This window comes from Oikopleura dioica, chromosome PAR (assembly GCF_907165135.1).
Source record: "Oikopleura dioica chromosome PAR, OKI2018_I68_1.0, whole genome shotgun sequence".
Taxonomy (NCBI): Eukaryota; Metazoa; Chordata; class Appendicularia; order Copelata; family Oikopleuridae; genus Oikopleura; species Oikopleura dioica.
In genome coordinates this window covers 4397262-4419508 of record NC_137293.1, presented here as the reverse complement: position 1 = coordinate 4419508, position 22247 = coordinate 4397262, and the positions used below count along the sequence as shown (strand labels likewise).

General features: G+C 38.6%; 4 protein-coding genes across 5 annotated transcripts; 2 read left to right on the top strand and 2 right to left on the bottom strand.

Annotated features, from left to right (window-relative positions):
- Window positions 1-4066: 4066 nt before the first annotated feature.
- Window positions 4067-6355, bottom strand: LOC145702181 (glutathione hydrolase 1 proenzyme-like). Its single transcript, XM_081779393.1, is given in 6 exon segments — window positions 4067-4197; window positions 4243-4497; window positions 4535-4763; window positions 4809-5013; window positions 5178-6022; window positions 6064-6355. Coding segments are annotated over 6 exon segments (1806 nt in total). The 5' UTR covers window positions 6261-6355; the 3' UTR covers window positions 4067-4122.
- Window positions 6356-6505: 150 nt separating this feature from the next.
- Window positions 6506-7332, bottom strand: LOC145701355 (uncharacterized). The gene is made up of 4 exons (XM_081778575.1): window positions 7204-7332; window positions 6908-7161; window positions 6796-6862; window positions 6506-6747 (listed from the first exon to the last, which is right to left on the bottom strand). Exons 1-4 carry the CDS (start codon window positions 7280-7282, stop codon window positions 6506-6508), a joined length of 642 nt encoding a protein of 213 aa, XP_081634701.1. The 5' UTR covers window positions 7283-7332.
- Window positions 7333-10467: 3135 nt separating this feature from the next.
- LOC145701354 (uncharacterized) lies at window positions 10468-14160 on the top strand. Its single transcript, XM_081778574.1, has 6 exons — window positions 10468-10658; window positions 10739-10808; window positions 11867-12087; window positions 12366-12431; window positions 13613-13763; window positions 14155-14160. Exons 1-6 carry the CDS (start codon window positions 10630-10632, stop codon window positions 14158-14160), a joined length of 543 nt encoding a protein of 180 aa, XP_081634700.1. The 5' UTR covers window positions 10468-10629.
- LOC145702411 (uncharacterized) lies at window positions 14159-22111 on the top strand. Of its 2 annotated transcripts, XM_081779633.1 has the most exons (11): window positions 14159-14284; window positions 16200-16356; window positions 18438-18584; window positions 19197-19394; window positions 19828-20021; window positions 20070-20193; window positions 20241-20334; window positions 20701-20843; window positions 20884-21280; window positions 21322-21462; window positions 21744-22111. In XM_081779633.1, the coding sequence occupies exons 1-11, from the start codon at window positions 14163-14165 to the stop codon at window positions 21920-21922; spliced, it is 1896 nt and encodes a 631-aa protein (XP_081635759.1). In that variant the 5' UTR covers window positions 14159-14162; the 3' UTR covers window positions 21923-22111. The 2 variants fall into 2 exon arrangements, with proteins under 2 accessions (XP_081635759.1, XP_081635760.1); XM_081779634.1 differs by lacking the exons at window positions 14159-14284; window positions 16200-16356 and adding an exon at window positions 16749-16894 and having other exon boundaries at window positions 21744-22110.
- Window positions 22112-22247: the final 136 nt, after the last annotated feature.

Below are 22247 nucleotides of genomic sequence, written 5' to 3'. Positions count from 1 at the left end.
AATCTGTCTTCCTTTCTGATTTCATTTGGCAAAAGTTGATGATGCACTCTAGCTCGCTGAATAGCCTCATCAAGGCCATCGCCATAAAGAAGAGTTCTAATAGCGACATTTGCAACTGAAGTTGTAATTTGCGATCCACCGGAAGCTCCAGCGGTGAAAATGACTTCTCCGGATTTCTAGAGAGTAAGAATCTGAAGTTCGAGTGTCAGTACCTTGTCGACGGCAATAATTGGGCACATGGAGCTGAGAGGTTGAGCACCGGGCTTGATAAAGTTGGAAGGACTTGGGGGAAGACCGTAGTTGTTAGATTGACCGGGAGTTGAAAAATCGTCCATTTCATTGTTGAAAATAATTCCAGTTCTTTTTCCGATCATTTTTGACCCGAGGTAGGTATTGATTGTACTGGTGATTACTATAATGTCGCAGTAACTCTTTACATTTGCCAAGTCTTAGCCCTTTTTTTGTAAATCTGCTTCTTTCACTTGTCCTACCACCTGCCACCATAGTTGGAAAAAACACCCGAAACTCGCGTGCGCGTGCGTGCGGGTGCGAATTTTTCTCGAAATCCGCGTGCGCGTGTGTGCGCGTGCGCTTTAAAAAAGAGGAGTGCGCGTGCGTGCGCGCGCACGCGCGAACACGCGTGCGTATTTTTCAAGGTATATTTTCGAGTTTTTTTGGCGAAAATTGAGGTTTTTTCAAGTAATTTTCTTATGAATAATGTTTTATAAACACTTTATACCTATAATAGCTTATCAAGGGCTCTTCAAAAACACCAAAAAACGATTTCTCTTCGATATTCGCAAAATTTTCGAGTAAGGAGAAAAAACTCCAAATTTCGAAGAAAAACCCTTTTTTTTCCTATTCGCACGCGTGCGCGCACGTGCGCTCTTTTTATCTCCGGGTGCGCGTGCGCAAGTATTTGAAAATCTTGCGTGCGAGTGCGTGCGCGTGCGAAAACACGCACGCACGCGCACCCCGACTATGCCTGCCACAATCTCTTCAAACTGTACAGTGTACATCGATAATAAAACAAAACAAAATAGCTGTTTTTGCTCTGGTTGGTTTCTGGACAGGAGCTGTCTCGTCGCCGCTCTAGTAATAGTCTACTGCAAAATTATAAGAAAATGAAAATTATTTTCACAATTTTTATTTTCACGATCACGTGTTCGTAATAAAGGAATGTTTTTCAGTCATCGAGTTCTCGTCAGAGTAATTGAATAAGCTTGCGGTAGAAGATACCATTTTTCTGTTTCCATGTTGAATTTTCGTTAACTAACTCAAGAAACTTGTTGTTGTCTCCATAAAACACATAATCGTTGTAGCAATAGTAGCAGTCTTTCATCATTTCGTAAACGGCGTAGTATTTTCTTGAAACTGGAATTCTGATTTGAGAGCCGGAATGGTCGATGAGCGTGTTTTGGAGAATGAATTCGGAGTTTTCGATTCGGTCCAGCACCATTTGGTGGAAAATCATTGAAGAGTCCGGATTTAGATAGACGCCGGTGACGGTTAGGGGACGGGAGAAGACGAAGTTGCCGTGGAGGAGGACTGAATATTTAATTTAATTTGATTTTTAGCTTTGAATTTTTACTTTTCTCGAAATCAAAATTGGCATTTATCGAGTCGATGTTTGTCTCTTTTTTATTAATTTGCCGTCCACTGGCATTTATCGAGTAGTCGCTTGAGTTTTCTCTGATAATATCCCATCCACTTCTACTCAAAAAAGTCCTGAACTTCAATCTTCTGAGAAGCATTTCAATTTCGTTCGTTTGAAATTTTTGTTCTTCGAATTTTGGGTTGAGATTGAAGCCAGCCAAACTCCGCGGATAAATCAGCATTGTCAGTCTTGTGAAGATTTTTTCGAGAGTAAAAAATCTTACCATTTCAGAATCATCAATTCCCAAATCATTTTTGAGTGTCCATCTCAAAAGCACCGAAACTGAAATGGGTACACAGAGATTGCTTTCTTTTTGGTTTAAAACATTCTTGGTCACGTTTTTGAAGTCGAAATTGATCTCTTTTGTCAGTTTTTGTTTGAGACTGGCCATTGCAGCTGATTTCGTCAAATTCGGATCGTCTAAGCAAAAATCAGAAGACGCGGTTTCAAGAGAAATGATTTTTGACAAGTTTTGGATTTCTTCGGTTGAAGGAACGTTATTTGGGAGCCAGCCAGCATTGCAAGTCTAAGAAAGATTATTTTTTTATACAAAAAGTAAACACTCACCTCAAGTTCTTTTTTGACTATCTCTCTATCTTTTTCTTCAATTGGTTTGAATAAAAGAGTCCAGGCTGTCTTCCACTCGCAAAGAATCAAAATATGAGGACGAGATACACATCTTCCGAAGGTTCCGCCTATCTGTGCGCCAAAAGAAAAGGCAGGAGTCCCCGCATCTACGAAAAAAGAGATAGAACACTAGAATTTTTCGACAAGCTCAAAACTTACATAAACACATGTATCTTCTAAATCTGCTTCCTCTCCTCGCGTATCCCATCTCCCGATAACTCTCTCGTCCAGTTATTTCGTGAATAATGCTGAAATCGATCCATTTGGCTTCTCCATTTTTCAGAAGGATATTTTCCGGCTTCTCATCCAAATGAAAAATTCCAATTTTACGCAAATAATCTTTTCCCTCTTTGACGCCAATCGCAATTTTCTTCCTTTCTCCCAAATTCAACTCATTATTCTTCAATTTCCTTCTCAAATCCGAGTCGCATTTCTCCATAATCGTAATCCAGCCAACACAGTCTTTCTTTTCCAAGTCGCTGCTCAAAGAGACTTCGATGTTGCAGAAATTCTTGATCACGTTTTTGTGGACAGGAATTACTCGGGCGTTGTCTTTTTTCTTGTTTTGGGCGATTTCGTATTCTTAAAAATATTGAAAAAAAAATTAAGAAATAAAAATTACCTTCTGAAACATGAATTTTGAACTCCAATTTTTCATTGTCCGTAAACAACGCGGGATCAAACGCCTGAACCCGAACAGCAACTTCCAATTCTCCGAATTTTTCTTTCAAAACAATCGCTTCTCCTCCAGCTGAAATTTGCTGAAAAGATTCATCAAGAATCGATTCTCCGGTTTCTTCTTTTAATTCCGAACGTTGAATTTTTCGTCCTTCGAAGCCAGGATTTTTGTCGAGAATCATTTTTTGGAATGGAGTTACTCTCCATTCTCCCTGAACTTTGTTTCCCCGATAGTTTGCTCCAGATAGCTTTCCTTTTCCATGTTCGAAATTGACCTCGTCCCAGTGAGCACAACGATTATCTTTAAACTGCATTCTGTCCATCGACAAAATCAACCTTTCCAAATCATTTCTGCTCGTTTTTCTCTTCAATTTCTTTAGAAACTCTTCCAGCCATTTCTCAACAACTTCTCTTGTCAGTTCTTGTGGATGCGTCAATACGTTTTCCAACTCATAAGACTCATCAGATTCTTGACTTGTCTCGTCCTTTTTCTCTCTTCCAGAAGCCTCTTGCAAACCTGCTTTCTTTTGGCCGGAATCGCCGCCGATTCGATCAAGAACAATCGGAATCCCTTCGCCTCCCAGAAGCTCGACCAAAGAACAGATTCTCTTGTTCAATTCGATTGCTCGATCCATTAGCTGTTTGTTATGATTTCTCGAAAGAAATAATAATCAACAAGAAAAGTAGTTTATTTTTGAAATGATGCTCGATTCGCCGGTTTTACGCGCAGATCATAAAACTCTTCTGATTCCGCTTTTTGGGTTCGTTTTAACGATCTTACCGACGAGCATTTTGAAGTGAGTTTGTAGAGCGTTGGTTGCAAGCGAGAAGCCAACTCCTACTACGACGACTACTCTGAGGAAAGTGTTCCGAAAATCGCCAAACTCGAATCGTCCGAGTCCCTCGCTTCATTTCTGCCTCGTCTCTCCTAAGCAACAACGAACGAAAAGCCATTTTGTACATAAACTAAGCAACTCTGAATCTAATCTACCTGTATTTCAGCCTCTTGACTGACAAAAACTCTTCTGAACTTTACAAAAAAGCTGCAACTTTATGCCTATTCTATTACCTATTTATAAAAATAAAATTCAACTCAAGACAAATTGAAATGTTCTTAATTCTATTGCAAAATATCCATCAGGAAATTAAATCTTGTATTTTCAGTATCCATCAGGTTTTCCGCCTTTTCGAACATCTGATACAGCCTCTAGAATTCCATTTCTTCTGAGAATGCCCTAAAATAATTCTCTGAAGATATAAGGGTCTCTCTATAGTCTCACCTGAACAACAGCTCCTCTGCCAGTGCCTTGGTAGTAAAGATGACCTCTTTTCTCCAGCTCTGCGATCAGATTCAAATCGAATCTGTCTTCCTTTCTGATTTCATTTGGCAAAAGTTGATGATGCACTCTTGCTCGCTGAATGGCTTCATCAAGGCCATCTCCATAAAGAAGAGTTCGTATAGCGACATTTGCCACTGAAGTTGTAATTTGCGATCCGCCGGAAGCTCCAGCCGTGAAAATGACTTCACCGGATTTCTAGAGAATAAAAGGCTGGAATTTGAGGGGTCGGTACCTTGTCGACGGCAATAATTGGGCACATTGAGCTGAGAGGTTGAGCACCGGGCTTGATAAAGTTGGAAGGACTTGGGGGAAGACCGTAGTTGTTAGATTGACCGGGAGTTGAAAAATCGTCCATTTCATTGTTGAAAATAATTCCAGTTCTTTTTCCGATCATTTTTGACCCGAGATAGGTGTTGATTGTACTCGTTATTGCTACAGCCATTCCGTTTTCGTCGACAATACTTAATTTGATCCGATTATCTTTTGGCCTACTTCAGAAAAGAAACCTCATGTGGGAGGTACCAGAGTCTTCTATGATTTCAAACTCGGGCTCGTAGTACTCCAAAGGATGAGTTGTGTCATCAATTTTTTCACTAAAAGCCTTGGCAAATTCCATCGTTGGAAGATTGGCAAGCATTTCTAGAGTCGTCTGGTTGGTGATGAATTTCGGGTCGCCAAGGGCTGATCGTTTTCCGTACGCAAATTTGAAGGCTAAAAAAGACCATAACAAGCATGTTTTACTCCGAAAACTGAATTTTATCTTCATAAAGGACTCATTTTTTTGATTATCAAGTCGAATTAACTATTTTTATTGTGCTCATTGAGCATTTCTTCTCATAAATTTACTGTCGATTCTTATGATTTCGAGGATTTACCTTCTACTAATCTATGATTGAAATCAACCGAGTCCACAGGCAAATCTCCACTTTCATCGAAATTCGCAAAAATATTATAAATGAACTGAAAAACTGGTCCGCTTGCTGGCGCGGATGGGATGTAGAATCTCAAATCTCCGACATCCACATTTCGGGGAATTTCAATGTTCGGCTGGAAAGAAGTGAGATCTTCAATAGTTATGATCCCGTTATTATCTTGGATGTCGTCGACGATGTCCTGGGCGAGAGAGCCTTTGTGGAAGGATTTTTTGTCTTTTGCGATTTTTCTGAAAGTGTCGGCCAACTTTCGATTGTGAATGACATCTCCAGCTTTTTTGATTTGACCGTCTTCGTTGAAGAACATTTCCGCGTTCGAGCACTTTTCAGCATGGGAATTTAACGGGCCTTCTTGGGTGATGGTGACAATGATTCCGTCCTCGAGGAGAGTAACGATTTCGCCGATGAGGAGGGACCAGTCGAGGGAGCCGTAGCGATCATGAGCTTCGGAAAGACAGGCCATTTCGCCGGGAATGCCGATCGCCAGGCCACCATATGTGGAGTTTTCTATTTATGATATCAAAGAAGTGAAAAGAAATTCTAGATCCTTCGAAATCATTCCTGGATTTTGAAAAAACATCTTTTCCGTCGCCGCTGCTGGCGCTTTTTCTCGACAATTGATAAATGTCTGATCCTCGAGCCCGTTGTAAACCATGAAGAACGAACCCCCACCTATCCCGCAAGAGTGGAAATTCTGGAGCCCAAGGCACAAGACGGAAACGATTCCTGCATCGACGGCATTACCTCCCATTTTTAGGATTTTCTTACCAAGCCCGGAGCAAAGCGCGCTAAGAAAAGAGTCAGTAAGTTATCATGGTCATTACAGTACCTGTCTGTAGCAACAGCGGCGTGTTTGTAATGCCCAGCGGTTTCTGAAACTCTACCAATGGAATCTTCAACTTCCACTTTCTCTTCATTCTCGACCGATTTTTCCAAATTTAAAGGCAAATAAATCGCCAAAAACAAGACCAAAGCAAAAGTAACAAGGCTCAGCAATCTCTCGACTATTTTAAATCGATCACTCATCGTCGAAAGTTTAAAATTTCTTTTGTAAAAGAAAGATTGCGGGAAAAAGTTGAACGAAAATTTGAAAGAATAGCTTGGCAAATAGAACTTCTCTATTCTTTCGTTACTGCCACATAAAATTCTGCGTTTGGCGGTTGCGTAAAATCTGACTTTCAGAATGAATCGAAGAAGAATTTTTATTTTTATTTATAACTCAATTTTATTGAAAGGAGAATCTTCTCAATAATAAAACCAGGAAAATGAATCTACTGAATAACAATTTCTTCGTCAGCATGAAAGAGATCTTCTTTGACCTTAATGGGTGCTGAAAGCTCTTCAATAAAAAAATCTGCTTTATTTGTCAGATTTTTTCGATCTCCGACTTTATTTGACTTGCTTGGACTTTGCTGATTTTTGATTTCAACGGGTTGATCTTTTTTCTCGATCTTCTGGGAGTTTGAAGCGGACGATTTTGGTGACTTCTGAGCTTGCTTATTATTTGTGGCATCTGAATACTTTGCTAAAGGATTCCTGCTTTGGAAATCAATAAACCTACCTTTTGAAATTTCATTTTGTCGATTTTGCTGTGTTATGGCTTGAGGTTGGTAGTACGGAAAAGGAATCTGAATAAAGTTCCATCAAGAAAGCTTCGAGAAACTGTTACTGACTGGAATTGGCTGCGGGTAATATTGTATCAATGGGAGAGGCTTATTCGTGGCCGTTTGGGCATCTCGAAGTGGCGCATTTTGAGCCGGAGGTTTTTGATTTTTTGATCGAGCGAGCTCAAGTTGAAGAGTAAGCTTTTGCTTCTCCCTCTTCTCATACATAAGATAGCACTTTATCAAGATGATGGGTAGAACGACGAAGAGGACGAGCAGAAAAACCAGAACAATGTTCGAAAAAGTCATAAGGAGAAACACAACTGAATTAAAAAGTACACCGAATTCAAAACAAGAATACTTACAAGTAAGAAGAATGCCAAGCTTGGCTGTACTTTGGTCCTCAATAAACTCTTTTATTTTGTCAATAACTTTTTCAGTCATTTTTCGTTTCTATTAATGAAGATCTCAGGCTTTGGCGAGAAACGCAAGAGCCTTATCATTTCTTGTTTTGACTCAAAATTGACTTTCTCATGAATATGAGACGATTGACGTTAACCCAAAGAATTTATCTTGATTTATTGCAAAAAGGGTTGAAAATGCTCTTGATTGATGTGAATAACATGATTTTTATTAAAAGTAAATATTTTGAGAAAAAAAAACAGCAGATTATAAAATGGGCAGACAAAAATCATTCTATGACGATTTCTTCGTCAGCATAAAAAGGATCTTCTTTGATTTCAATCGGCGTTGAAAGTTCTTCTATTACTAGGTTCTCCATATTTGTCAAAATTTTTCTATCGCCAACCTTTTCTTGCACAGGTTGACCTTCTTTGACGATCTCTACAGGAATTTCCACTGGTTTCTTCTTTGTTCTTGCCTTCTGTGGTTTCGGAACGGGCGGTTTCGTTGATTTTGATTGAGAATTATTTGCCTTGGAAGGCTGATTTTTCTTTGGCCTTTCTTGTCGGACAGTTCTCGAAGGTTGGAATTCTTCGAAAAACGGATCTTGAAAAAGTCGTTGTTGTTGTCGAACTGGTTGTGTTCTCCGTTGTTGCTGCCGAGGTTGACGCCGAGGAGGACGACAATCAGGACAGTTACAAGTTCTGTCGGCATACTGAGCCATAGAGCTGTAATTTGGTCGAAAGCTGGTTGTGTAAAAAGGATCGTTGAAAAACATTTTTTATGTCTCTTCTTTCTTATTTTGGCAATAAAGAATTTTTTGTTATGAAGAAGTTTACTCTGGTCGCCAATTTATATAACAATCCGGAGAAAAGCGAGAGAAAACTGGAGGAGGAGCCGCTTTTCAAGTCGATTCTAGAATCTTCGTCAATTTTCGATGGCGCGCGCGAGCGTTCTCGAGTCCTCCAGCGCTCGCGCGGCTCTTCCAGCTGCTGGAAGAATGATGATAGTTGTGGTCACGTGAAGTTATGAAGTGGAAAAGACCTGTCATGGAAATTCACCTCTTAGGATGTTTGAATTAAAAATTCGAAGAGGTACTTTTCGTGACGCGTTGAAAGTTGGAAGCATCTCCAAACATGATAATTATGACGTTTGAAGTCGATTTTCACCTGTTTCTATTTGCACAAGAAGCACCAAATTTACAATACGCGACCATTTTTTTCTGCCTCGCCATAATAAATTTTACCGCTGCTACTCGTCAGATAGGCATTTATCAGCTCACCCGAACAAAGGACAATTTTCTATTTGATCTTGGAAGTTGCCCCGCGATTTAACAGAGCCGATCTGACTGTATTTGATCTACCATTTTTACGAAGAAAGAGCTTTGTCAGATAAGGAGGAAAGAAAATCATTCGAGAGATAGAAAGAAGAAAGTCCTCGCAGAAGAAAATAATTAACTTGTTGACACCCTTAAGGTAAAGGTTGAGAATTAGGGCTAGGGTTGTCAGTATCAGTGGAAAACCTGAGTCAGGGTCCTGGAAAAAACTTTGATAAAGCCGCTCCGGGGTTTCATCGAAGGTTTTAAAGGACCCTGAGTCAGGGCCTGAGTCAGGTTTTGTGAACAAATTGAAGATCTCAGGAAAAACTTTGGGGTTATGACAATTTATTTTTTGTCTTTTTTCTTGTTTCCAAGATAACATAAAAATCTTGTTTTGTATCTCACTAAAAACATGCCTCTTTAGAATAGCCCCCGAGTCCACTTGAGCTTTGTTGGCTTTTTAAAATTAAAATTTTAACACCTCTTGAAAGAACAAAAAAAAACGCTACGCACAATTTAATCCAGAGAAAAATGTTTCTTTTACGAAAAATTTCTGATATTTATCGCTGTGGTTTTTCGATACTTTGACCATTTATTTGTCCTCTAATTAGCCTATAAAGTTCCCCGCCCGGCGGATGGTCAAGTCTGGCAAGTGTGATTTACGACGCTGAAAAGTCAGCTTTATGGTTCCGCCTAAAATAATAATAACCAAATTCTTTTTTCTTAATAATTAAACACATTTTTTGCTCGCGCCCCAGGGCCTTTCAGCTTTTGCTCCGGGCTTTTCGCCGGATGAAGAGAAAATTCAGAGTCGATTGAAAAGGCGGATTAGCTCAGCCATGACAAGCAATTCATGCTAAAACATGTGCTGGGCTTGGAAATAAGAGATTGTCGAAGGATTTTCAAAAGATTTTAAGAAAAAGGAAGTCTTTTGAGATTGACAGAGATTTTCGAAAACGAAGATTTTTTTGAAACAATCAATAGTGAGTCTCAACCTTGAATTTTTATAATGGAGACAAAATCATTTTCGAAATTATGAAAATTTAAAAAATATTGAAATTTTTCTATTTTATGAAATTGAAAGAAAAATCGTTATATAATTTGATCGTTTGATCTCGTAAATCCGTTCCTGCGGGAGGATAAGCTCAAGATAAACAATCTATAGATAGAGTTTAATAAAACACTCTGAGAGTGAGAGTGCTCCAGTCTCACGCCCCGGGGCAAACCGGACCGAATTTGCGTTTGCCTTATTCTTTAAATCTGTTGGCTTGATTTTGAATTATTTCTTCAATTTAATCTTATTTTAATTATTTCTTTAATATTTTAAAATCGCAAAATATATTATTCATTAAGAAAAAAAATAAAAAAACAATTTCATTTTTCTTAATGATTTTTCGTTCAAAATTTCAACTTGAAATATGAAGCAAAATTTTGAAATATGAAGGTTTATTTTTCAGCTAGAATTCGGTTTGGGGGAAATAGAAGCAATGATATTTTTGATTGACCTGGGGCGCGTGTTGACTTAGGGCTTATCCGGGCGGACGGCGGCGAGTACAATGGAAATGCAGCTTTCTACGTTGCGTCAAGAGTCACTCTTGTTTGACCTTTGCCAAAACACCAGAAAGCTGCACATTTTAAATTGAAAAGAACGAACAAAAGTTAAAGACTGTAAAATTTTTATTGGTAAAGACTCAGCTTTTCTGAATTCGTGTTTATTAAAAATAATAGAGAAGCTGCTTCGTTAACATTTTGTTATTATATCGAGCACAATTGATGTCTGTCACATGTCAGACATTATTTAACGATCTACAAGTAAATTGCAGCCTCGGCAAGCTTCACAACTCGCGCTCATTAAAGAGATTATCCAGAAAAATAGCCCCCCTCTTGGCAACTTCAATTTCAACAATTTCAAATTTCAAAATTTAAAAAGCAAAAAACTTTTCTTTTTCAAGAATGAAATCGGCAAGAAAAATCGCAGAAAACAAAGAAAACTGAAAAATTGAATCTCAAAGAAAACTCAAATAACTGTATATTGGTAATTGTACAGTCGAATTGACACGCAACTGGCGAAATGAATTTTCTCTTTGGTCGCCGTCCCAGGTAATAAAAAATAACCCGGAATTTCCGTCCCTCAGCTGACAAAAACTGGCTTTATAAACGATTCGCTACTGTATTTTTAGCCGAACAACTACAGGAGCAGATGAAAATTCAGGAAGATTGAGAAAGGCGAAGCATTTTTCTTCAATCCAGGTAAAAAAAGCGCTAGAAAACCTGTGTTGAAAACCTGAGTCAGGGTCCTGAAAAATCTTTGAAAAAAGAAAGCCGCAAAGCGGCCAAAAAACGAAGCCGAATGCGGCTTTTTCAAAGAAAAAATTCTCAATCTTTTCTTCAACCTTGAGTCAGACCCTGAGTCAGGTTTTGCTGAAAGATTGTCGAGCTGGGAAGTAATTTAAAGTTCGTTATATAGCTTTTTTTAATTGGGGAGAGCCTTAATCCACGATTCCGTGAATAATTTTTGGACTCAAATGAATCATAAAATGATCCTCCTTAATTTTCTCTGAGTCGGCTACTACTCCTACCATGTCCCAAAAAGTTGAACTGCTGTCAAGAGTGGTAGATCACTCTCTTTTTATTTATCATTTGGATCGAATAATTTAATATTTTACGATAGAGACAAAAATAGTTGAAAAGAAAAATAGAGAGAGGAAATCGTGATGAAAAGAAGCGGGAAAAGAGAGAATTTGAGGAGGAAAAGACAGTTTTTGAGATCGGTGTCCGACTTGGGCCAGATTTTTAAGAATGGTGTTTCTGATGCTCTCGTAAGTTTTGTTTATTTTATGAAAAAAATAAGGGTTGTCCGCTCAAATCGACAAAAAAGAATCCGACAAAAATTCGAATTTTCCAAAAATTTTCTTTCGAAATCTGATTGGCTAACCGACCGAATGGGGAAATTCGATTGGTCAAAAATTGACCAATATTTTGGTCTTTATTTCGCGGTTTTTTGTCGATTTGAGCTGCCCAAAATAAGGGTTGGAGCTTTTTTTATAAGATTAAACTAAAATAATAAAAATTTTATCTCAAAAAATCGAGCAAAAAATTAAAATCAGGGAACAATTCTGTTCGCCCTTATTTTCGAACTATTTCCGTTCTGGCGGCGGTACAAAAAATTCTAAGCGACTCTTAGAACGTCCTTTTGTCCTGTCAGTTCTCGTGGCATGTGGCCCTTTTCATTGATAATTGTACGGCAGCTCCTCACACTTGGTCCTCATTTTTTTATCTTTCTTCAAATAACAATTTTTTTCAACCAGAATCTCTCCAGCAGCAGCTCCAGTTCTGCAAATTCTACTTTGAAGAACTCCCAAAAATATGGATCAACGAAGAGTTTATTCACGCATCCCGAGAATGAGCAGTTCGATTTGAAGAATTCGATCGACGAAAATTTTGAAGAAGAGTTGAAAAATAGAGACAGATTCGACGAAAAACCGAAGCCGCTGAAAAGAAAGAATTCCCTGACGGCTGGATTTTTACGGTAAGAAATTTTTTGAGACGAAAATTTCGAAAGAAAAAAATATTTTTTTTTACCTGAGTCAGGGTCCTTATTTTTGCGGCTTTTTCAGCGGCTTTGCCAAAAAAACCTAGACCCTTTAGTTTATATCTAGCAAAGCCGCTGCGCGGCTTTGTTTTCGAGAAAGCCGCTACGCGGCTTTTAAATATAGCTCTTTTAGAAATCCCTGACACAGGTTTGTTAGCCCAGAGCAGTAAAATTTACAGTCATTTAAGACATCTAAAAATCATTATTTTGATCAGACCGATTCGAAAAGACCGCCCAACTTGTCGAAGGCAATCCGTTGCCGAAATAAATTGCTCGAACTTGTAAGTTTAGTTTCTCAATGCAAGCGTGCCTTTAATTTTTGGATGGCTTCTTTTTTTTCTTAGAAATTGATGATTTGAACTTACGCAAAAACAAGCATAATTCAGTATTTTATCGAGCTGATAAAATACAGTACTCGTCTTGTGATCTGATTTTTACAGTAGAGCTTTGGGACCATTATCGGCGCCAAAAAAGGACAGGTGCCGAGCGGATGCACTTGAAAATTTACTATTTTTGAAATTTATGAGAATTTTTTATGACTCGCTGTTTGCTCATGGCTAATAATAAAACAGCGATGAAAACAAACTTTTTCAGAAGTTTGCACTAACCAGACCAACAAAAATAAGAGTAATGCAGAGAACAGAATCTTCGCTTAGCCATGTTCGGATTTATAAATTAAGGGTATCGCCACCTTATTTTAAAAAACTCAGAATTCGAAAATGAACTTTGACCATCTAATTCTTGCACTTTAGATGAGTTTTTTTATAATAGAAAATTCGATTTGAGAGGAAAAAAAACATTCTTGCGCTTAAGGGTGTCGCTATGAAATTCAATAAATCCAAAAAGACGTAGAAATGCGACCCGTAGATCATCGGGATCCGCCTCTTCAAGGTAAATTTCCAACTTTCAAATTTCCCCCGATAACAAGCCAAAAGTAAATTTGATTTCCCCGTTACAGTTAACCGTCTTTTTTTTCAAAAGTTCATTATACAGTCAAGACCGGACAAAAAGAGAAACCATGGCAGAAAGAGTCGTTCGAAGGAGGAGATTTTGAATTTTGAAAAGTAAAGCCGCATTTTTGCGGTTTTTTTTTCTTAAAAAACTTTCGGAAAATTTCATTATTAAAAGAGCCGCGCGCGGCTTTTTTTTCAATATTTTTGCAGCGGCTTTTGACTATTGGAAAATTGAGTAAAAAAGGGAAGCCGCGCGCGGCTTCGAGATTTCAAGATTTTTTTATGAAAATCTTCGTGGAAGGCGAAAAAATGCATCATACCCTCGAGTCCGGTAAATCAACTTCCAGGCTTTTTAAAATACCACTAAATTTTTTCTACGAGAAACCAAAAAAGTCAAAAGCTTTGCTTTTTGTCGCCAGTTTTTAAGTGTTACGTTTTATGTTTGCATGTGCTGATTTGCTTACTTTCAGTTTTATTTCCGTTAAACATTTGCATTCCTGATTTTCTAGCAAACGATCCGATCCAGCGCGAGTTTCGTCGAGAAAAAGAAGGGAGAGCAATTCCGGAAGGCCCAATACTTGGCACGAGGGAAGCACTAGAACTCAGGAAAGGGAGGAGACAGAAATCTCTGATGATTTTTTTATAGCCAATAAGATTGCTGTATTTGGCCTACCGGCCAATCAAAACCAAGATCCAAAAAATAACTTCCGTTTTTGGGGTTAAACCAATTCATGAAAGTGATTTTATGGATCAGGGTTTTCATTGGCCAGTGGGCGAAATACAGCAATCTTATTGGTTATCCAAAAATTCACTTCTATAAAATTGTTTTCCTATTTTTGGTTCTGCCCGATTTTAGCTAAAAAAAATTTTAGCTTTTTTCTTTTAAAAAAATCCCTCAAATTTTTCCTGATTCGTTCTATTTGCCAATCCCGAATCATATCTTTACGTCTCTCTGCGTTTCTTTAACGAGCCCCTAACAGATTCGCAAATTTTACGAAAAGAAAAAAGAGAAAAAAAATGATCGAACAGAATTTCCATTCTGATTTCGTAGAGTTGAAAATGCGATCGCTTCCTAAAAATACTCGTTTTGCGATTTTCCCGAGATTCTGTCCAGTTTCCCGAATGAAGCATCACCCCAGTTTGACGGAAAGTTTAGACGAAGAAGCGGAGTATTTAGACAGGTTAGTTTTTGATCCGTTTTGGTATTTGAAAATACTTTAGTTTGCTCGTTATTTTCTGCTTAGGTTATTAAAGTATCGACTGTTGTTAACGAGTTTTAGCAGAATTTTCTCACAATTTTTTCCTGTTAACGCTTGAATGCATATTGCGCAGATTTCTGCGCAGAGCCCCTTTAAAGCTCGATATCTCGTACTTTACTTGACCAAATTTTTAAATGGACCCCCACTTTAGGAGCTCTTTTTCGATGAGGAATCCGAATCTGGCATCGAAAAAAAATTTTGATTTCAGGGTAAAAATTTGGCTTCAGAACGAAAATTTCCGATATTTTCGAATAATGTTTTGTTAGCGTTTTAACAGTTCTGCAACAGTTTTTCTGTCGATAAAAAATATTTTTTCGACTTTTTATCGCATTTCTGCATCAAATAAAACATAAATTTTATCATGAATATCTATTTTGTACATTTGTATTTGAGATCAATGAAATAGAAAAAAATGGACAAACCTGGCTCATTTTCGGGTAACTTTAGAAATCACTATTTTAAGTGAGGTTCGGGTTAGGGTTAGGATTTTGAATTATTATTGGCTTCTTTGCAAGCGTCTGAGCTTCATTTTGATAGCTTTGGTATTTTCAAATCTCGACCACAATCGTCGCTAGAGCGCTCTAAAGGTGCTGCGCAGAAATCTGCGCAATATGCGTTCAGCAGGAAAAATATTTCGTGCGTTCATGCGTTAAGGGTACTACCTTCGATTTCCAAAATTTTGGCCCTGAATAACTCCAAACCTGTAAATGCTAGAGCTTATCAAAAGGGGTCTCTAAGTAGATCTTACTAAGCCCTTTAATCTGTCAGAGCCGTTTTTCTATCTTTAACATCGAAGGTAGTACTAAGTTAGTACCACTACTAGTACCCTTAACTTAAAAGGGTGGGAACCCTTTTTTTGAAATGCCCAAAAAGACTTCTCATTTGAAATTTTCAACAAAAAAATGACCGTATTAGTGTCTATTTCTTTACGATTCCGTCAGATACCGTAAACGAGTGGTCTCCGTTTGCCCAAGTCGCCGTTTGCCCAAGTCGCCGTCTGCCCAAGTCGCCGTTTGCCCAACTTGGGCAGACGGAGATCTTAGGCAAACGGCGATGTGAATTTTTTTTTAATTGATTGATCATAAAATGATAGAAGTAAGGCGACAATTTTATCATCATAACTTAGTCTGCTGGTTGCGCTCTGATTTGCGGAAACTTTCAGGTGAAAACAAAGGTTGTCCTGTGATGTCTTTTGAACGGTTATTAACCGTGGATCCTTGACCACCACAATTTTCTTATATTGTTTTTCAATAGTTGTATCCGATTTTCGAATAAATTCTTGAGCATAAAAACATAAATAAGAGGCGAAATGAAAAAACAGTATCGTGGACTCTACGGAAGCTTTCCGAATTATGACATCGTTTACATTGATAACGAAGAGCCTTCGTAATGGATGGTTTAATTATGAAAGTCGCTAAATTCCCAATAAAAGTCCTAATAAACTATTCCCGGAAGAGTTAATCATTCATTATACTTGAAGTATATTCGGTCGGTCATTAGGTATATTCGTAGGGTAAACTTACAAAAAATCAACTTAACCATAAATAGAGTTTCCTCACACTGCAGCCGCGGAGCGGACATTAGTTTTTTGATGAGCCAGAAAATATGCTTGACTTTGGTACAGGGTACCAATTTGGTTCCGGCACCGTCCGTCTCCCTGAGGTTTTGGGTCTGCCCAAGATCGCCGTTTGCCCAAGTCTCCGTCTGCCCAAGTTGGGCAAACGGCGATCTTGGGCAGACGACGACTTGGGCAAACGGCGACTTGGGCAAACGGAGACCACTCACCGTAAACCATAAACAAATTATCCTTTCCTACTCATCATGATCCGCGTTTTAGCAACTCAAATATCAGCAATTCCGATATCGAAGCTGATCGAAAATCCGTCGTTTCCGTTTCCGAAGCCAACCCTTCAAGAGATATTTCCAGAATTCCACCGAAAAGGCAGATTTCTGCGCCGACAACGAGTTCTAGGCCGAAGAAAATTGTCAAAAACGTAAGTCACTGAATTTTTTTTTCAGAAAGCAAAAAAAGCCGCTTGCGGCTTTATCACTCCAAAAAATAGTTTTTGAAAAAGAAATTATTTTTGTGAAGAGAAATCAAACCACTTTTGCCTTGATAAGTTATCAGCGGCGCGTAAAAGATCTCCTTTCCCAACTTGTCCATTTGACTGGTCAATTAGGGCCCTGGTAAGGCCGAGTGGTGCGATAAGCCGCCGCCGAGCGTGACCGTTACTCTCCTCTTGATCCACATCCCCCGGAAAACGGACAGCGGCAGCGTCGTTTTGGCCCCTACTCGCGAGAAAACGCGGCCACCTAGGCTCAAAGTAAGGGTACACCTAATTTCCCACCTCTTTTATTACAAATCAGTTGTTTACCGAAAATCAAAAAAGGAAGCGCTTTTTCGCGAATTTGAATTTTTCATTGTTTTCAACAAAAATAAAGAGAAAAAAGAGAGCTTCATTTATTGAAGAAATCAACGAAGAAAATTGTAAAAAGAGATTTTTGATGAAAAAATAAAGAAGCTAAGAAAAGGTAAATTTCAAAAAATAAAAAAGTGAATTTGAATCTTGAACTTTATTACTATTTCATCATGTGATTGAAAGGCACAGAGACAAGGACAAAAAGGCCGTCGCCATAAACGCTAGAAAAGAGGACTCAAAACCATGTTGTTAAAATTGCAACTAAAGCAATTGCCAATTGACGAGTCAGAAACGCAAATATTTGAGTCCTTCTCGTAAAGTCCAATCACCAGGGTCATTTTTATCCACTCAGCAAAATCGCTTTCTTCGTTGTTTTCCGTCATTTCTCTTACTGAAAGAACTGAAGGATGAAAGAGCTTGAAAATAACACAAAAAACGCTTTGAATTTTTCATCACTAAAAAGTGGGGCACTGCAGCTTGCGGTTTCCCTTCCTTTTAGTCTTTTAGTACTCTTTCGAATAATTAAGGGTTTCTTTCATCCTTCTATTGACTTGAATGATTCAGAAGTATGAAGGTCATACTATGAACTTTGAAATGTAGACTTTTGAATAAGTGGATAAATGAGTAGACTTTCGCAAATGCATGAAAACTGTTTCGAATTGCAACTTGCAATATGGCCGGAAGCAAATAGAATTTGTTGATTTTATGGATTAAGCGCAAGGAGCTAAATATGTTATTTTCTCAGACCCGCTAGAATTTGCTTCGGAAACGCTCTTATCAAGAATAATGATCTGAATTCTAGCATCAGATGAACTTTAGCCGCGCGCGGCTTCGCAACGAAAATATCAACAATGATTTGTTATCGAATAAAAGCCGCGCGGCTAGAAAAATTAACCCCATAAAAGCCGCGCGCGGTTTTTTGAGTCAAGATTTTTCATAAGAATTCGGACTCATAAAGCCGCGAACGGCTATTTTGAGTTCTTGCGAGAATGAATGATTTTTTCTTTCATTTTATAAAGAAATTGTTTTGTTTTTCGGTCGCTAGGTGTTTTAATATCGTCAGAAAAAGAAGGTGATTGAGAATATTTATCTCAATTGAATGGCACTTCAAAAAACGATGTCTTTTGCGATAGCAGCATTCACTACTTTTATTTGCTCAGAGCGCCATTTTCTTCCCCTCTCTCGCTTTCAGCTTTCTGCGTGGAGCACTTTTCAAGAAAATCGCAAGTTTTTTTTTATGAAAGCAGGAGTAAGGGAAAATGGGGAGTTTTCTCGAAGTACAAGAAAATTTGAGCAATTGCCATGAAAGTGTTTTGCAAGATAATAATCGGGAGAGTCAGAGAATTCGAAGAACGACGAAAAAACATTTTGTTTGGGACTATGGGAATGGGTTTCAGACTTTGAGGGGACCATAAAATCTCTTCTTATATCTTACCGCTTGACTTTTCTAGAGAATCTTGAACGGATCTTATTTAAAAAGGTTCTAGGTTTGTTAGAATCTCCATCCGCTTGTATCTACCCTTAAAAATAAGCCCAAAAAAAGAATTGATTTCCGAGCAACTTTTTCCCGCGACAAAACCTTCGCTGCTACAGTCGCTAACTACCAAGTCTCTCTTCTCAATTGCCTTACCCCCTTTTTCACAAAAAATCTTAAGGTGATGAAGGGCCAATGGCACGAAGCCTACCCCTCAACATTCGAAGAAATCCGAGAAGACAAGGATGAAGTCAAACGGCAAAATATCATCTGGGAAGTTGTCAAAAGCCACATGGACTTTTGCGAAGATCTTTTAACAGTCAAAAATGTAAGTTCAAATAGCTATTTATTTTTGGAAGTCACTTAGCGACTCAAATCTCTTTATCACGAGCTCGCTTTTTCCACTTTTTCCACCGGAAGTTTTTATGTTTATCTACAAGTCGAAGCTACAGTAGGACTTTGACAGTACTGTTAGTACAGTATTGCGTAACGAGCTTTCAAAATCAATTTAGATCCGAGATCCTCAAATTGAAAGGGTACCCCTTAATGATTTTGAATTTTTGAGTTTTTTGAGTCGAAAGTTTCGACTCGAAACTCTTAAAAAACCGGGATGGTGTCTTGAACCGAAAAAAAATACCGACAAATTTCGCGTGGGAGGCTACTCGGTTGCTGATTGGCCGGTTTGCCGAATCCAGGCTTCTGATTGGTTGAAAATTTCCACGTAAAATTTGTCGAAATATTTTTGTCGGTTCCAGACAACTCCCCGAAAAACCACCTCTGTAAATTTGATTTGTTCAGTTGTTTTCCAGTTCTTTGCGCAACGGAAATAATTGCTTGAAGTATTAATAACCAAAAGTTGTCAAGGCCTGTCCACTTTCGTAAAAAAACAATATTTACACTACGTCACAAAGTCGGAGCCCTTTTAAAATTTGTCTTTCAGGTGTATTACCAAGGTGTGAAGACCCTGGCGCCGGTGGATGAGAGAAACGTCCCGCTCGTCGACCCAAATGAGCTCTTTGGAAATCTGGCGGAGGTCATCGCCGTGAATGATGATCTCGCTTGTCAGTTTCAAAATATTCGCGATCATCGGGGATTAGTCCAAAGTATTGGGCCCTCGTTGCTCGAATGGATTCCGAAGGTGAGAAAATTGATTAAAAAGGAATATCAAACAGAAACCGTAAATATGGAAACCATCGAATTGTATAAATTTTTTTTAATTTTTTAAATGACGAATTAAATTAATGAGCGTCTGTCTGTTCTGGTTCCCAGTCAGGGGTGTATATTTTGATTTCAACTCCACTTTTCAACCCGAATTTGGCCATCCTGATTGGTCGAGAACAGGGATTTCGGGGTTTGAAATCAAAATATCCACCCCTTCCCAGTCCGTAACATCTCGTGAAATCTCTATATCAGCAAAAACATATAATATTTTTTAATCGGGAATTTCCCGATTAGCCACTTTATCGTGGCAAATTACAGCTTTCCATAATAGCTCAGTAAATAGCATCAAGTGCTTGAAAATTACACTGTCCTTGTCTGAGTCTGACGTCGATAAAGAATCGTGTGTTCAGATCGTTGTTTATGCAGACTACTCAAAAGGTCTTGTGGAAAAGCGAAATCGACTCGAGGAAGTTTTTCAAATGGCGAAAATCAGGGACTATTTGGAAGCAGCTCAGCAGTCGGATTTTTCGAGGAAATTGTCGATTTGGTCGATGTTAGATGCTCCGAGAACGAAATTGCCGAGGATGAAGATGATCATCGAAAGGTGAATAAAAAAATTTCATTTTCGGCCAATAGAAATCCTCGATTTTAGACTTCAAAAATCGACCCCTGAAGACAACGAAGACCACCATCTTTTGCTGCATGTGTGTGAACAGCTCGACCTTCAAACCAAGTACCTCAACGATTGCATTGCCGAAATCGAGTTCAAAGTAAAGGTGAATGCTCTTTTCCTACATGTCATGTTGATAATCGTAAAATGCAGAGTAAAAGCTTGGAATACGACAAGTCGCTTCCTCATAAAGCACACCAAGCTCCCGAAGGCGCGACAAGATTGCTCTTCAACGGAAATATCAAAGGTAAAGAAAATAAAAAAATTATAGCAATCAATTTTCAAAAATATCGAGCGAGTTATGTCATGAACACAAAAAGAGGAGAGCAAAATTTCTCTAGGCTCGGTTTTTCGCGTAAATAGCGTCTAGACTCTAGAGACTTTTACGCATTTGCGAGAAATAAGGCGCCATAAAAACAGATTTTTCAATTAAGTATCAATATTTAAATTTTTCCAAATCTATGAAAGCCATTAAAAACCTTTTACCTTAAACATATTCAAAATCCCCTGCAATTAAATTCTTCAAGGATGATATTTAAGAATACACCGCGATTTTACTTTGACAACTTATCAAATGATTATTACGAACATCTCATAAATTGACATTTTATAGAGTCGAACAAAGATTCCGAGCTCCTCCTCTTCAACAATTGCCTCCTCATCGCCAAGCGCAAATCCAAAACTCGTCTGAAAGTAACCTTCTGTGAAATTCTCGACAACATCGACCTCGACCACCCTCAAATTCAAAGCCCAAAGGTACCTGTCCCCTTTTTCTTCCCCTCCTTATTCTCTTTAGTTAATCCTGAAAGTTCTTCAACACAACAAAAATCTCAAAATCGACGCTCTTCAAGCAATCGACGCGATGAACTGGCATCGAAAATTCGCGGAAGCGAAGAAATCATTCGTCGAATCGTTCGTTTCTTCTTCTCCCGCGAATCTCATCGAACTCGACGGAGCAAATTCACCGCTGCGCATTCCCCCGGGGACCAAGCGCGTTTCTGAGAAAACGGAGCGACCAAATAGCCTCTTTGGCAATTTGTTCAGCCGCAATCTAGCAAGCCGTCAGAACTCACCTGCGATAAGACGCAAGACTTCTGGAGATACGGATGAGTCCAGACAAGCGATAGAAAAAGCCAAAAAGAAACATACGAAATCAGATCCACTTCTTTCGAACAATTCCGCTTTCGAATCCGGTAAGATCGACTTTTACCTAAAAATGTAAAAGGAGCTCTAGAAGATCTCATCAAAATTTCCGACGTTGTAACAACAGATTCTTCGTCTCTGGCTGACGTGAGTTTTGCGGATTCGGAGTCGACGAATTCTTCGACAGAAGTGACAATTAATCGATCTGCTTCGAATTTGTCAACAATGTCAGGTGAACAAATTTTCCTTGTTTAAATCATCTATCATAAGTTATGATTCATAACTGAGTTTGAAAAATTCAAGCGAATTTCTAGAAATTTCCTTGGAAATCATAATTTATTTTTGATCTTATTGATTTTATAAACTAAATGTTTAGTACTTATGATTAATCTAACATAGGAATTGTCTGAATTGTTACTCTTCCAGAATCAGATAAAATTATTATCATCATACCCCATGGTCAATACCATGGCCCAATTTTGATAAGAAGAAAATTAGGATAATTTTTATAAGGAACATCGTTCATGTCAAACTCCTCCGACGGCATCTCCACTCACCGTTTCGGCACTTCCTTCAACTCAAATCAAAACCCGAAAAACCAACTTCAAGCCAATCAAAATCCAGTTCCCAAGAAGCAATACAAAAATTCCCCGCTGTGGATTGCTGCGAAGACGAGCCGGATCCAGACCTGATGACACTATCGATTTCAGCGGTGTCGATTTCGCGACAGGAGTTGAAGTCGTTTGATGGGTGCTCGACTCAAGGTCGATTGTCGATGGTGTCGGAAAAGAGTGACGAGTTTTTGGACGAAGTTGACAAGGAGAATATTCTTGAAGCGCCAAAGGAAAGGCTTGAAATTTCCTCGCGAAATTTTTATATTCGAAAATATTCAAGCCAAAAAAGGAGCTCCTCGAATCCAACTTCGAAAACGACGATGACGAAAACTTTAACGAGGTCGATTCCATCCAATCAGAATCCGAAAACGACGATGAAAACGAAGATGACGATGACGATGTC